The following is a 16,068-nucleotide window of genomic DNA, read 5'->3' on the forward strand; positions in this document are numbered from 1 at the left end:
CAGCTGCAGCATAACTTCTACCCCCTTGTACTTTAGTCCTCTAGATATAACGGCCAGCATTTCATTAGCCTTATTGATTATTTTCTGTATCTGTCCATGACATTTTAGTGATCTATGTACCTGGACCCACAAGTCTCTTAGGACATCCACTGTTTTTAGCTTTTCACCATTTAGAAAGTACCCTGTTCTATTCTTTTTAGGTCCAACTGGATGAGCTCACATTTGCTTACATTGAAATCCATTTGCCACAGTTTTATCCATTCACTTAATCTATTAATATCTCTTTGTAATTTTTTGTTTTTGTCCAGCTTTTTCAGTTTTTTCCTTTTTATTTGTATTCTTTTAAAGGGTTTGCAAATAGCACATAAAGGTAGCTGACTTCACGTGGTCTTTTCCGTCTTGCTATGGTACAGTCTTGTAAATGCAATGCTCTGCTTTGTTTTCCACATACTTGTAGTTTATTGATGAATTATCCACTTGAGATTGAGCATTTTAGTGGTTATGATGAAATGTTGAGTATGTTGTTAATCTGACTGGAATTGGCTCAACCATAATATTGCTGTTGAATAATGCAATGCTAATCATGTTACTTAAGAGGTCCTTTGAAACTCATGCATTATTGATATGAAAATATCAGTACAGCATTAAACTGGTGCTTCATCCAGGATTCCAATTTTTTTCCCTCCCATGCTATCTGTATATTACAGAGACTTGCACTTGAATAGTTTTCAAATAGTGTTGGTCATTAAGTTGTCAGGTTGAGATACAATTAAATGACACTACTAATCCCACAGGTGTTAGATATTTTGATCTATGCAGCTGCTTGCTAAAGCTTTGACTACTTAATGGAAACATGTATTCTCGACCATTTATACCCTTAAAATTGCTTTATCTGGAGAACAAAGTTTTAAAACAACAAAACTCTACAGGAAACTGAAGGTTACGTTTAACTTCATTATGTCCTCAAAGTTGGTCTAATAACCTGGATCTGCGACTTACCTTACAGTATCTTTGTTCACAGAGAATATTTATAATCTACTCGAAGAGAATAAAAAATTGAGGAAGGCGCACCAGGATGTTCATGTTCAGCTCCAGGATGTGAGGGTAAAGTCAAGTTTCTACTAATCAGTTTTACTTGTTACATGACTGCTATTTTTGATATGGTGCAGCAGTTTAACAAGTGGATAGCTAAAATGATAGTCTTCATCCATTTTTGAATTGTCTTGCGTAAAATTAAGTTTGGAGAGTATGTAATATTTTACAGTTGGTATATAATTGCTAAGGAGCAACCTTTAATGTGCTGTGTGTGATGAAATATTCCATTCATCACTCATCAGTATTTCTCTGCCTGTGACTGTGGTTGGTTTCAGTTTCATTTCCATTGTATTGTACTGTGTGTAGGGCTCCGCCCATACCTGGCTCCTATGTAAGCTGGCCCAGCCTGCAGCACATCCAGTACGGCAGACCTCTGGATGGAAGATACATTCTCCTCTGTGTGTTTCCTTCTAAGTCAATAAAAGCCTTGTTTTGTTTCGCTAACATCGAGTCTCGGATTTATTGAGGCACATCACTGTGTTCACAAAAAGAGATTATTTTATAGTTTGAGGGATCAGGCTGTGCAGTGAATAAACTTCATTCATATCTGGGAGTTGAGTTTGAATCTAGTTTCAACCAATGGGATGAAACTCTTCTCTCTGCGTTGGCTGTAAGGATCCTATGTGAATTGAGTTTGGGCAGTTTGTTATTCACAAGCCCATAATGCAAATGTGCACCTACTTTGGCACTAAATTCACAATTTTACTTGGGGTGATTTTCATCTCCTCCCCATCAAATGGGATCAGGGTGGTAGTACAGTGAAAATGATGGCATAGCACTTGCTGCCCCATTCCTGCCAGTACCCGGGTCATCGCCATTTGGTGGAGGGGGAAGCGGGATGGAAGTCCAGGTTCGTACCTCGTTAGTCCATACAAATCTGGGTCATATAACGTCAGTAGGATCCAATGCAATTTTGAAAACCAATAGGCAGAGCATGCGACGTGTAAACTCTGCCCATTGGTACTTGGCATAGAGAGGCCCAACCAGTGGTCAACTGCAGGCTGCTCAAAAAAGGGTTTTTAAATAAGAACATAAGAATTAGGAGCAGTAGTAGGTCATATGGCCCTTTGAACCTGCTCCACCATTCAATAAGATCATGGCTGATCTTCGACCTCAACTCCACTTTCCCACCCGATCCCCATATCCCTTGATTCCCCCCCATGAGTCCAAAAACCTATCTATCTCAGCCTTGTATATACTCAATGACTCAGCATCCACAGCCCTTTGGGGTAGGGAATTCCAAAGATTCACAACCCTCTGAGTGAAGAAATTCCTCCTCATCTCAGTTTTAAATGGCCGACCCCTTATCCTGAGACTATGCCCCCTTTTTCTAGACTCTCCAGCCAGGGGAAACAATCTCTCAGCATCTACCCTGTCAGTCCCCCTCAGAATCTTATAAGTTTCAATGAGATCACCTCCCATTCTTCTAAACTCCAGAGAGTATAATGATTTTTGCGTGGTCAGGACGAGCATTAATATACCACCTGGCCCCACAAAACTCCACCTCAACCCCTCACCCCACCCGATGTGAGGCCATGGTCCTCCCTTACAATCACCGCCCCACCTCGTTAATCTAGCTGGAATAGCTGCACTCCATTGAGGATGTGCTGGAGTTCCCGCCCTTCCCAAATGCATGAGCAGCTTGCCGACAAAATTAAACTGAAGCCCCACCGCGGAAATGATTGAACCTTGGAGCGCTTCTGTCAGTCGTGCGGTGGGCTCACTCCGCGCACCTTCTGCCTGATGGAAGCCATTACTTCAAAATTGATCCCCTTGTGTGGAAAATGGAAATGTTCAGACCATTTTTAAAAAAATTGGGACTAGGAATTTGAGGTACACTGGGAGTAGTTTCATTCTACAGCTGGTCCATGCTGTACCTGAACTGGGACAAGAAGTAGAAAATATTCCATTCCTAGCAGTGATTTCCCAACTACACATTGCAAAAATTCACCAATAATATAAATAATGAAGAGATAAAAAGTATGATTTTTCAGTTATTCTTGATAACCTGTTAACACTTTTGATTATGTCTAGTCAATGTAAACAAAAGTACAACATGATTTTTTTTTCTGCAGCAATTACATAAGAATCTATTGTTGCAACATGATCAGCTGCAAGTGACTTTAGAAGACCACAAGAACTCGCTATCAGTTGCCCAGGTGAGAAGATGTGATCAAAAATTCCCATTTTATATGGAATGAAAATATATCTAAACTTTGCAACTGGAAAATTGGATTCTGTCTCATCTCACTCCCCTTACTTTGCATTCTGTACGACTGCTTTTTGCAATACACAATTATGTAACCTGCAAATTAAATTGCCTACACATAAGCTGATGGAATTACTTGAAAGTGCTGAAATTCTGCATGGCTGCCCTTTAACAAAGACAATTTTAAAATTAGTGCTGTCAGGTACGATAACAAAAATGTTGTTTGTTCTTTTGTTGACAGTTGCTTTTCCAAATGCATGCATGCTGACTGAGAATGAGTGGGATCTTACCATGACCTATTTTATGCTTCCAGTATAGAGGATTTCTACTAACATTTGACTTAATAATATTTTATTTGTAGGAAAATCCATTTATCTTTTAATGCAACAATTCTTTCTGAAGATTTTCTTTCCTGCTTTTGAGCTATTGATTTAGTCTGATGCTCTTTAACTCCATACAAGTCCTCCAGGTAGGGCTGCATATAGTGACACCACTATTCCCAGCCAAAATGGAGATGATTCGGTAAATCCCCTTCAGGTAGACCAATACCTTAATTTGCAACTGCCTAAAGCTTGCGTCAAACAAATATAGAGATAGGAGCTTAGGAAATGGCTTCTATGTTGTGGACGACAATGTCACGTAGCTCGATTGCCCTCGAACTGGGATTGCTTCACTGGGGGTGATTTTTGGTTTAGATACACACAGGTCGGGTGGTGGGCACAACTATCGCCCTATGGCACCAGCAAAAGTCCCGAACCCTTTTCGTAGTTGGACTTCATTACATTACTTATGGCGAGCATTCACAGCCAGCTTTTCAATTAGGGAGGGTAGGGAATACTGGCAGCTGCTCCGTGGAGCTGAGCTAGAAGTAAGCCCTTAAAAGGTGGGGAGAGGCAATCCTGGGGGATGACGGCACTGTATGACCGGCAGGAAGTGGAAAGATTTTTGTGGGGCTAGGTAGAGCAAAAAAGCCAGGGACACAGCTTTTCTTTGGCGGTTTCTGGAGCGGCATGCAACAATCTGTTTAGGACTGCTGGTTCAACGCTTCAGATAGTAGGGTGCTGCAATTGACTTCAGTGCCCATGGGCTATGGAAGGGTATGGTAGTCTGAGTTCCTGCTCCTGATTACTATCCAATGGCCCTTCTGGAAACTGCACATGTAGACGTTGGAGGACAACAAGGCCAGCTCTGCTGTGTTGTCATTGTCCTCTACTGTGCCCTGTCCCTCATTGCCCCCACACTGTGGTCAAAGAGTCTGCCAACATTCGCTGTCAACAAAAGAATGTGAAAAATGGCCCCTTGGACAAGGTACCCAGGGACAGTCAGTGCCTATGAAACTGACGTAGCAAGAGACAGGACCTTCAGGAAAGGAAAAACTGGCATAGAAATAGTCTGCCCAACTAATTTATACCTGAAAAGCTATTGGTGCCAGTGAGAAAAGTAGCAATACTTTTGAACACCAGGGGAACTGTGATTGTTGCTCTAAATGACTGATGTGCATTAAGCTGGCACATCCACAGTGGGCTGAATAACTTCCTTCTGATTATATAAATGTGCTTTGGGGTAATGCCAAGTTCTGAGTCTATCGTCTTGGCTTGTATCTGTATTACCAATTACCACATTATGATTTTTTTTTAAATTATAGGCTCAGGTAGAAGAATACAAACAGCTAAGAGAAACCCTAAATAAAATGCCTAGCCTAAGACAAACTGAACAAAAGATACCTTCCAATGCAGAGAAATCACAGCAAGATGTTGCTGAGCCCTTGCAATATCACGAAAAGCTGGGAGCCCATGACCAGATACCATATAGAAGTGAAGGTAACCAGCATGATCAGGTATGTCAAAGTGTAACTGAGATGGTGAGCAGAATTGAATTAAGCTTTCTTTTGATTGAACTAACAAACTCTAGAATTGAGCAACAATTTACCTAGTCCTGATGACGAGGAGGAACAATTGTCAGAATAAAAACAGAAAACACTGAAAATATACAAGAGCTTGTCAGCATTGGGTAGAAATCCTTCATCAATTCTGGGGAAGGAATTCATCTCAGAAAATTAACTGAACTTTTTTTTCAGATGCTGATGGACCTGCTGTTTATTTCTAGCCTCTTTTTATCTATGAGCCAGTACGTAGTTGGATTATGTTGTTGTAGCATTGATCAGGCAAATTATATGAATATTATGCCCTGAAATGTACATCAAAAATAGCAAAAACAGAATTGAAAGTTCATATTCAGCTTCTATAACTTATTCACAAATCCTTATGAGTCTTCCACATATGTTTTTTCTAAGAGATAGTTAAACAAAAATAGCCATTTTAAATTCATTAGGATTGGGTTGCACACTGGATTATAACATGAGGCTCCTCTGACATTTGTGGGGGTATTTTCCTGTCATTGCTTTGTGCAGTAACACCGTAAATAAATCCCAAAAGATTTCTTCTGGTCAATATTTCTAATTAAATAATAGCCTACAAATGCCAACTGGATGAAATCTTCCCATAGGTTTTTATAAATTTGCTACACATAGGGGAGGATTTTTCGGGGGGTCAGCACGTGCGTTTGTTGATGGGTCGGGTGGGGGAAATTTTTTTTTGACTGGGTTGGGACCCTGCTGTCAACCAGCCGCCATGCAACTTTCCCAAATGTCGGGTCTGTCAGGGCTGAACAATTCAATTCAAGTCATTATGACCTTGGTAACAACCCATTAAAAAGTATTTTGAGCTCACCATACCATTTCACAAGGTCGCCCACGGGGTCCACGCTGCTCAGGGTCAGGTAAGGAGGTCGGGAATTGTATGACCATGGAATCATCTCATTACTTGACAGCTACAAATGTGCTATGAAAGCTCCCATCTCACAGATGTTCACTTTCCAAGCTCAGAAGCTGTTGCTTACTGCATTTGGAAGACAGATTGAGCTTTATACAGGTTGCAAGTGTTTGGAGCAAACTCTCTATCCAGTGTCACCTCATTGGAACAACCTCTCTCACCATTGACAGATCGCTTCTGTCATCTCAAGTTCACCTGCCATCTATTACATCAACATCAGTGCCCTTGAAACTATCCCACCTTGCTCCTCAGAACCCCACCACAATTAGCTCCAAATCCCGCAGCACCAGGCACACCAGCAGCACCAACAACAACACCAACCTTCTCTCCAATCAACTGATGCTGTATCGGATACAGGGCATCAGCACCTGAGCACATTGCTGCCCAAGACGCCAGGGATGATCTCACCATGGCCAGATTTACTTCACTTGATGTTGTACACCCTGGCTGCCACATGAGATGCCAGGTTGCCACCACCCCACACCAGCACCATAAAGCATCCCTACAATGCCCAAGCCATTCCTTTAACACTCATCACCATTGCGGTGTGTGTTGGTAAGTTGGTGTGAGTAAGTATATGCAGGAGTAGGGTAGGGAAGGCAGAGTGATGGCGATGTGACGAGTGGCACAGCTGGATGAGGTTGAGCATGGCTTTGCAGTAACATTTTGTGAACTACTGAGATTATTGAAAGGCTTGCGCCACTACAGCCTGGTCCTCCTAACGACATCCCTGCATGTGCCCTCCTGTGCAATGTGCAACCAGGCTGCGTTGGTCTCCTGGAGAGGCCTCTTTCTCCCATTGGAAGGGAAGAGAACCTCCCTGCGTGATGTGACTCTCTCCATATAAGCATATGGAGGGAGTCGTGGGAGAGCCTGGGTGCAGCTGTGCACCTCTGTGCAGTGCTTGTCAGTGTTTGCAGCACCTCATTGCTGTAGAACACCCGACAGCACAACTGTCAAAGTAAATTAGCGCATGGTCCCTTAAGGAAACCACTGATGACGCGTCATCAAATGACATCATCATACCCGCTTCCTTTAGTTGGCTGGCAAACGTGCTGCGTGGGCTTAACAAGCCAAATCAGGGGAAAATCATTCTACACAGCGGGCTGGAGCCAGCAGCGGGGTCGGGACCTGCCACTGACGTCGCCCGCCACAGACCCGCCGAGGTAGGGGAAATCGCGGCCATAGTGACTAAAGGAAACCGTGCACACTTGTTTCTAATCTAACCCATAATTATGAAAAAAAAAAATAACTTGCATTCATGTCGCACCTTTCACAACCTTAGAACGTCCCAAAGCACTTCACAACCAATTAAGTACTTTTGAAGGGTAGTCACTGTTGTAATGTAGGGAAACTATGGGAAGAAAGACTCCTCTGTCTGCCAGTTATGAGCAACCAAAATAAAGGTAGTTCAGGTAGCCTGAAATATGTTCCCTTCTGGCACAGGGTCACAGTACAAAGTTGTCTGTAATTCTGGATAAATTGAGTCAGATTGTCAAAAGAATGGCCCGTGTAGAGTGAAAAAATTCACAATGGTGCACTAGGGGGAGAGTTTCTGAGACTGAGCTTGAGGTATGCTTTTGGAGCAATAGAGGAAGCCTATACTCTAATCTATATTATATGGGAGTGCTTGCAGCTAATGGTGGGCGCTAAAAGGATTACATTCTCTAGGAGTAACATCCTTTACTTTGATGGACTAAACAATTATTAGAAGAACTGTATAGCTAAATTCATTTAAAAAACTCAAAACCTTAATTAGATCATATAAGAAGTAATGAATTGTGAGCAGGGGTAATAGAATAGATTCATTGCACTAAATAAAATTACATATGTCTTTATTTCAGAAGGAAGATGTACAGTTACATAATAAGCCAATGATAGGGGAGAATGATGACACTAAAATAAGAGAAAATAATGAAGAAGTACCAGAGAAGCAATATGCTCAACATGAAAATTGGCAAAGGAATGAGCAGCTAAGACATTCAGATTTGGAAAAGCATGGATATGAAGCACAGGAGCATCACCATGAGTGGGAGCAGGAAGAGAAAGACGATCATACAGTGGAGCAGACAGAGCTCCATGGGCAACATCAAGAGGAAGAAGAAACTGAAAATCATCTGATTGCGGATCAGGACAATGAAAATGACCATACAGAGGATCAGAATCTGGCTAGAAGCAGTCCTACTGAGGTAATACGTATATAAATTTAGTTGTGAAAACACTATAGCATCTGTCTTTCGCCTCCTTTTACTATTGTACTTTAGTAGATCAGTTTTTTTTTAATTGCATAACCTTTCGTAAAAACAAGTTGATCTCCCATGACATTACCAAAAGTTAAAAAAAGGCTTCTTTCCTCCTTTAATGTTCTCAATCTCAGTTTCTAATTTCTTTCAAGCTCTGTTTTTCTGCTTGTCTTTCATTCTTTCTCATACCCTCTTTCTGTCTATTTACACATCTCTTGCTTGTTCTCTCTCTATAGCCCCCTGTCTCACTTTCATATATTCCTTTCACAGTTTCTCTAGTTACAGTAGTCAACTCTGTATATGTTTGTTTGCGACTTTTTCTCACTACCCCCATTTATGTCAGTGTGTCCTTATCTCATTTTTGTGCATGTATCTTATTTTCTCTCTATGTCTCTCACAATTTGTTTCTTTTTTCTCTGTGCCTCACATTGTCCTTCCTTTTCTTCTCACCTGTCGTAGAAGCAGATTTAGGGGCCTGGAGTTTCTTCCTTGGGCATAACCTGGAGATTAGACCCAACAATGTTGCCCTAATTTTGCCAATGTCAAGTTACACCCAAGAATCCTCCCATTCTCATTAGAATATGCCCAAAATTAAACTGGGCGTAAATAGGCATAAACCAGCGTAAATAATCAGGGCCCAATGAAACAATGAACCCACACCAGTATATTTCTTCTTTGAGTCTTAAAATTTAAGTTTCAACTGATTTAAAGCATCAATCAGGCACAGCATGTTTAAAAACTTACAATCGGGGAAGCTTTTCAATTTTTAATGTGACTTATACTGATGCCATAAAAATGCAGTAAGAGAAACAGAAAATACAGAGCTGGTCTATGAGGGTAATGTTTGTTTAAAAACTCTCAAAAGATTGCAATTAAAAAAACAAAAATGACTTTGTTTGCTGCTGCACCTGAAGATCTGGCCGCAATGTTGAGAGACTCCCCCGAACATGTACAATTGTGGCAAGAGCTGAAGATAATGGCTTCAGTCTTTCCAGTGTTTAGCTGGAAAAAATTGTGGTTCATCCAAGACTAGATTTTGGACAAGCAGCCTGACAGCACTGTGACACTGGAGGGGTCAAGGGAGGTGATGAAGAGGTAGAGTTGGATGTTGTCAGAGTATATGACCCCATGTCTTTGGATGATGTTGCCAAGGGGCAGCATGTAGATGAGGAAGAGGAGGAAGCCGAGGATAGATCCTTAGGGGTCTTTGGAAGTAAAGGTGTGGAGTCGAAAAGAGAGGCCATTACTGGAGATGCTTTGGCTACAATTGGATTGATAGGAGTGGAATCAAGCAAAGGCAGTCCCACTGAGCTGAACTATAGAGAGGAGGTGTTGGAGGAGGATAGTATGGTCAACCATGTCAAAGGCTGCAGAGAGGTCAAGGAGGATGTAAATTGGTTAGGGCCATTTCACTGCTATGGGAGGGGCAGAAACCTGATTGGAGAGATTCAGACAGGGAGTTGCGGAAGATGTGGGCACAGATTTGGAAGAAGGTTTAGAAATCATTATGTCCTTTAGATTATAATAGTTTCCCTGTTTGTGACGTTTGCATAAATGGACAGGACTATGTCTGGGGGGGAGGGGGGGGCAGTAATCAATGGCATTCAGAGACCTTCTCATAATATTTTTGAATGGTTTGCTATTTTGTTTCTGAACAGTGCATATAGGAATATTTTTGTGAGCTTTGCTTGTATTCCTTGTTTCTTTGTTTAAACCACTCACAATTAAAATTGGCTCCATGTTGCTTTATTCTGGATTGACAAAGCTCATTCACATTAAAGCCAATTTAAATGTACATTAACCTGGTTATACATATCCATTCACTTGCACTTCTAATTTAATTCTCAATCAGTTATTATCTAGATATATAGATGGTATTATCTTGTCCTTTTTTAAAGATCTACCATTTAGGATATTTTGTGTGACATTACAGTAACTTTTCTATATGCCCAAATGCTTCAGTAATTTGGTATGGCTTTCTGCATCTCTGCTTTGCTCAAAAGTGGCATCAGAGGGCAGCAGAGGAGTAACATACTGTCTTATTAATGTTACACACTCCTGTTCTCCTAAATGAGTGAAAGTGTTGTCCTTGTCTGCTTTCAGCCGTGGCTCAGTTGGTAGCACCCTCACCTCTGAGTCAGCAGGTTGTGGGTTTAACTCCCAGTCCAGAGACATGAGCACAAAAAACTCTAGGCTGACACTCCAGTGCAGCACTGAGGGAGCGCTGTACTGTCAGAGGTGCCATCTTTTGAATGAGACATTAAACCGCGGTCCCGTCTGCTCTCTGAGGTGGATATAAAAGATCCCATGGCACTATTTCGAAGAAGAGCAGGGGAGTTACCCCCGGTGTCCTGGCCAATATTTATCCCTCAATCAACATACCAAAAACAGATCATCTGGTTATTTTCACATTACTGTTTGTGGGAGCTTGTTGTGCGCAAATTGGCTGCTGGGTTTCCCACATTACAACAGTGACTACACTTCAAAAAGTACTTAATTGGCTGTAAAGCGCTTTAGGATGTCCAGTGATCGTGAAAGGCGCTATATAAATGCAAGTGTTGCTTTCTTTTTCTTTTTTTAAATTTTGTGAAGCAGGCATCCCTGAATCACCATTCATTTTACACTGTGTAGCATAACTGGAGAGTGGATTGCAGGTGGTCCTTTCAATAGCATTATTTTAAAATCTTTAAACAGAACAACATGCAGGATAGTTTTGAAAGAAAGACTTGCATTTATGTGGTGCCTTTCACGACCCAAAGAGCTTTACAGCTAATGAAGTACTTTTTGAAGTGTAGCCAATTTGCGCACAGCAAGTTCCCACAAACAGCATTGTTGTCACTGACCATCATCAAAGACCCTACCCACCCCAGCCACAGTCTGTTCGCCCCCCCCTGCCATCTGGGAGACGCTACAGATGCATTCGCACCCGAACGACCAGATTTAGGAACAGCTTCTTTCCCAGGGCTGTCATCCTACTGAACTCCACAAATAAACTCTAAAGCCTGCACATCTGCCAATGCACTTTATTATGTTTATGTTAATGTATTACAAGCCAAATGAATGTTGAATGTTTAAATGTCTTAATCTAAATGTACACTCTCGGGAGCCGCAAGCCTACATTTCGTTGTACTGCACTTGTGCACTAACAATGACAATAAAGTTGATTATGATTATGATTGAGGGATAAATATTGGTCAGGACACCAGGGATAACGCCCCTGCTCTTTTTCAAAATAGTGCCATGGGATTTTTTACATCCACCTGAGAGAGCAGACGAGGCCTCGGTTTAACATCTCACCGAAACGACAGCACCTCTGACAGTGCAGCACCCCCCTAGAGTGTGAGCCTAGATTTTGTGCTCAAGTCTCTGGAGTGGGACTTGAACCCACAACCTTCTGACTCAGAAGTGAGAGTGCTACCCACTGAGCCACTGCTGACACTGTGCTTTACAGCCTTCACTACTTAACAATGACCATTGCAGTAGATTTATGTTTAGCCACCAGTTAATTAGCATGTTACAGTGAATTACTTTGAAGTGCAGTGATAGCTGTTATGGAAGCAAGCACAGTAGGACTTTGTATACAACACGGTCTCATAAATAACAATGGGATGAATTACAAGTTAATTTGTTTTTGTTGTTCGTTGAGGGAAAATGTTGTCCAGAACAGCAGGAGGACTCACTGTTCTTCAAACTGAGCCATGGAATCTTTAACATTTTCCTGAACCAGACAGGGCCTTGTTTTAACATCTCCAAAGGCTGCCACCTCTGACAATGCAGCACTTAGTCCTGCACTAGTGTGTCAGCCTAGATTCTGTCCTTAAACCTTAGAGTGGGGCTTGAGCCCACAGCGTTCCGGCAGAGGTAATAGTGCTACAAACTAAGCCATACTGTCACAGATACATACATTTTTAACTACAATGTGCTACAATGGGATTAGCTACAATATACAGGATAGAGAAAAAGTTCTCATTAGGTATAGCCATTACATTAGTTACTAATTATTAAAAATTAGATGACATGACTTTACGGTTTGGTGTCCTTAAGTCTAATTTATGTTCGAAGAGTTAACTTCAGTCACCATATGAAAGATGTAAATAAATTATTGTGTAGCAAAATAACATGAGATTTTCCTTTAGTATCCATATTGTCCTGATTGAGGCTGTTGCCCCGCCACCCACACTAGGGTTGCCAGCTCTTGTTGGACGTATTCCTGGAGGGTTGATCGCATGACAACTGATCACATGACACTTGCCCACAAACGTGATTGCAAAGGTTGGGTCCCCTGTAGCTGAGTGTCTTTGCTCCTGGTTTTGTGCCAACAGTTGCCACATGAGAAGCTCTAGGAGGCTGCCTGCTAGCAGACGAAGAAAGTGCACAGGTACAAGCTACAGGTGTGAAGCTCCAAAGTAATAAGATCCTGGGAAAGAATTAGACAGAGTGGGAGACCAGGAGATGAGGCTTGCTTTCAGCACAGGAGGATGAAAGCAGGAGGAAGAGATTGTAGATGTATTTGGAATTAAGAAGGAACAAGAAAGTTGACACAACCATAACTGTATTGATACAATCAGAGGACAGGTAAGAATGTAATGGGGAATGGGAGGTCAGAAGTGAGATGGAGACCTTTTTGGTGTATCCAGTCTGGGAGTGTGTTCGAGGTGTTGGCATTGGTAGAGTCAAGAAGCGTTGGAAGGGAAAAGAATTGGTTGGTATGAAAGAAGAGTTGGAATAAACGGGTCTTTTTCCGAGTGGCAGGCAGTGACTAGTGGGGTACCACAGGGATCGGTGCTAGGACCCCAGCTATTCACAAAATATATTAATGATCTAGACGAGGAAACTAGATGTAATACCTCCATGTCTGCAGACGACACAAAGCTGGGTGGGCGTGTGTGCTGTGAGGAGGTTGCAGAGAAACTCCAGTATGATTTGGACAGATTGGGTGATTGGGCAGATGCATGGCAAATGCAGTATAATGTGGATAAATGTGAGGTTATCCACTTCGGTGGCAAAAACAGGAAGGCAGATTATTATCTGCCCTGCAATAGATTGGGAAAAGGGGAAGTGCAATGAGACCTGGGTGTCCTTGTGCACCAGTCGCTGAAATTAAGCATGCAGGTGCAGCAGGCGGTTAAGAAGGCATATCAAAGACTAAGGATAAGGGGTAAGCCATTTAAGACTGAGATGAGGAGGATTTTCTTCACCCAGAGAGTGGTGAACCTGTGGAATTCTCTACCACACAAGGCAGTTGAGGCCAATTCATTCATTAAATATATTCAAGAAGGAGTTAGATATATTTCTTAAGGCTAAAGGGATCAAGGGATATGGGGAGAAAGCAGGGACAGGGTATTGAATTTGGGTGATCAGCCATGATCTCATTAAATGGCGGAACAGGCTCGAGGGGCCGAATGGCCTACTCCTGCTCCTATCTTCTATGTTTCTATAAGATGGCGAGAGCCGGGGAGGGGGCAGCTTCAGCAACATAGGTGATGCAAGCGATGTGCCAGCAGTGGTTTATGAGTTTTGGACCATTTAGAGTTCATGCTATTGAGCAAGGAGGGTGTTTGAGATAATGTCAGTCCCTAGTTTTTAGTCAGAAAGAAGTTTTGATCACGTTTTAACTGTGGATAGTGTTTCTTTCCATATCCAAATCCCTGTCGCTGAAGCGCTTTCTAATACCAAAAACAGCATGGTCACAATGGTGGTGCCCGATACCCACAATGCCTTGTGCCACTGAAACCACTCTATTATATGTACAGAGTGGTCGCACATGCACAAACACACTGGCTGTGAGAGCAGCTACACCAAGTCGGGAAGGAGCCGGAAAAGAACAAATTGCAGCAGTCACCAGGTGAACTTGACATTTTTTCCCCCGGGTTTCTCGCAGCACTATCTGGGAGATCAATTGTCAATTCTGGGAGACTCCTGGACAATCTGGGAGGGTTGGAAACCCTAACACATGCACACACACAATATATGAGGAACATAAGAGATCACTTTGAAGGTTCTCTTATTTATTACTTGATACAGATTTTAAAATATTACTCCATTAAAGTCAAAAAAGTCATCCCTGGGTTTTTTAAGTCTTTCCAGCCACCTTAATTGCCCATACCTGAGAACTTCTCCCCTTTTGGGATTGTGTGCCAACGGTCTCCTTGTTGTATACCTCCCTGTTACTAACTCCCATCGTAAATTTGCAACTAGCTACTAATGTGATTCTGTGCTTTTTTATGCTTTATTGTAGATTTATGCGGCAAACATAGTGAACTGTGTTCAGCTCCAGCTTTTCACATTACTGATTCCTTTCAAAATTAATTATTTTTTGGATTAGCAAATTAAATTAACATTACAGGTACAGGTAGACTACCCTTCATCCGAACTTCCGAAAACCGAAACCCTCTAAAAACCGAAGGTTTTTTCGGTCAGCGTAAGTCGTGCGCACGACATGACCAGAGTGGCGCACGACTTACGCTGAGCAGAGAGTCAGCGTAAGTCATGCGCACAACCCCCCGCCGACCCCCGCCGACCCCAACCCCCGCCGACTTACGCTGAGCAGAGGGTCAGCGTAAGTCGTGCGCACGACCCCCCGCCGACCCCCCCGTGGAACCACCTGACTCTCTTCCAAAGGCTCGAAAGCAACGAGAGCTCTGAGCCCGCGGCGGTGCCGGCCCCTGTTCGACCGAGCACGACGACCTGTTGGTGGAAATGCGGAACTTCATTGCATTCCAGGCTAGCAGCGACGGACAAGCCACGACTGCGGACCCCCGCCGACGCCGACCCCCACCGACCCCCCTGCGGACCCCCGCCGACCCCGACCCCCGCCGACCCCCCCGTGGACCCCCGCCGACCCCGACCCCCCCGCGGACCCCTGCCGACCCCCCCGCGGACCCCCGCCGACCCACCTTCCGAAATCCGAAATTTTCCGAAAACCGAAACACGGCTGGTCCCGAGGTTTTCGGATAAAGGATAGTCTACCTGTACTACACTGAAGCCTTCAATTTGCTTCAGCAACATGACAGCCCATTGCTTCTGGCTAGAGGATGACGCCTGGAATTTTTCAGTATTCTGGTGGCCCATCCGATAAGATTTTTTTCCCCAACTGATTGTGAAAGTGGCTTCAAAATATGGAGTTGTGGCGGAGGCCACAAAGGGACAATAACACAATGTGTACCCAATGCTGTTATATGTACCTAACACAATTCACTTTGTATAGCAATGCTGTGGTATGTACATGCTGGGTTGGGTTATTGGTGCAGGGCCCCTTTAAGAGTGTCGGGCCCTTTAAGAGTGTCGGGTTACGTGATGATTCATCAGCCCCTGCTAGTAACCCTGCACGGGGCTGAGGTTTTGCAGTCCATGTGGAGATGTGATAAAAGCAGGACACGTTTTGTCCTTTACCAAAAGAAAGTCTCAGCCTGTTGATTTCTGTCGATCCCAACATCGGTGACCCCGCTGCTCCTTTGGACGATTCCAAAGGCCTCTGCTGAAATGGCGACAAACGCTGTTTCCATCAAACTACCCGAGTTTTGGGAACAACAGGCTGCCGCTTGGTTCGCCCAGGCCAAAGCTCAATTTGCAATCCGGAACATCACCGCGGACGACACGAGGTACTACTATGTCGTCTCTGCTCTCGGCAGCTCCACCGCGGCCAGAGTCGTGAACCTGCTCGAAAACCCCCCGGAGCACAGCAAATACG

At 43.2% G+C, this 16,068-nt stretch overlaps 1 protein-coding gene across 4 annotated transcripts in view; it reads left to right on the top strand.

The window, feature by feature from the left end:
- Positions 1 to 16,068, top strand: part of golim4a (golgi integral membrane protein 4a) — a 141,976-nt gene that overhangs the window by 79,576 nt on the left and 46,332 nt on the right. For all 4 annotated transcript variants that reach the window (XM_085990366.1, XM_085990367.1, XM_085990368.1 and 1 more), the window contains 4 exons: positions 1,022 to 1,104; positions 3,171 to 3,254; positions 4,950 to 5,141; positions 7,980 to 8,324. In XM_085990366.1, coding sequence (XP_085846492.1) covers positions 1,022 to 1,104; positions 3,171 to 3,254; positions 4,950 to 5,141; positions 7,980 to 8,324 — 704 coding nt within the window. The remainder of the gene's footprint in view (positions 1 to 1,021; positions 1,105 to 3,170; positions 3,255 to 4,949; positions 5,142 to 7,979; positions 8,325 to 16,068) is intronic.

This window comes from Somniosus microcephalus, chromosome 6, assembly GCF_052327205.1.
Source record: "Somniosus microcephalus isolate GS21.2 chromosome 6, FLI_Smic_1.0, whole genome shotgun sequence".
NCBI classification, from domain to species: domain Eukaryota; kingdom Metazoa; phylum Chordata; class Chondrichthyes; order Squaliformes; family Somniosidae; genus Somniosus; species Somniosus microcephalus.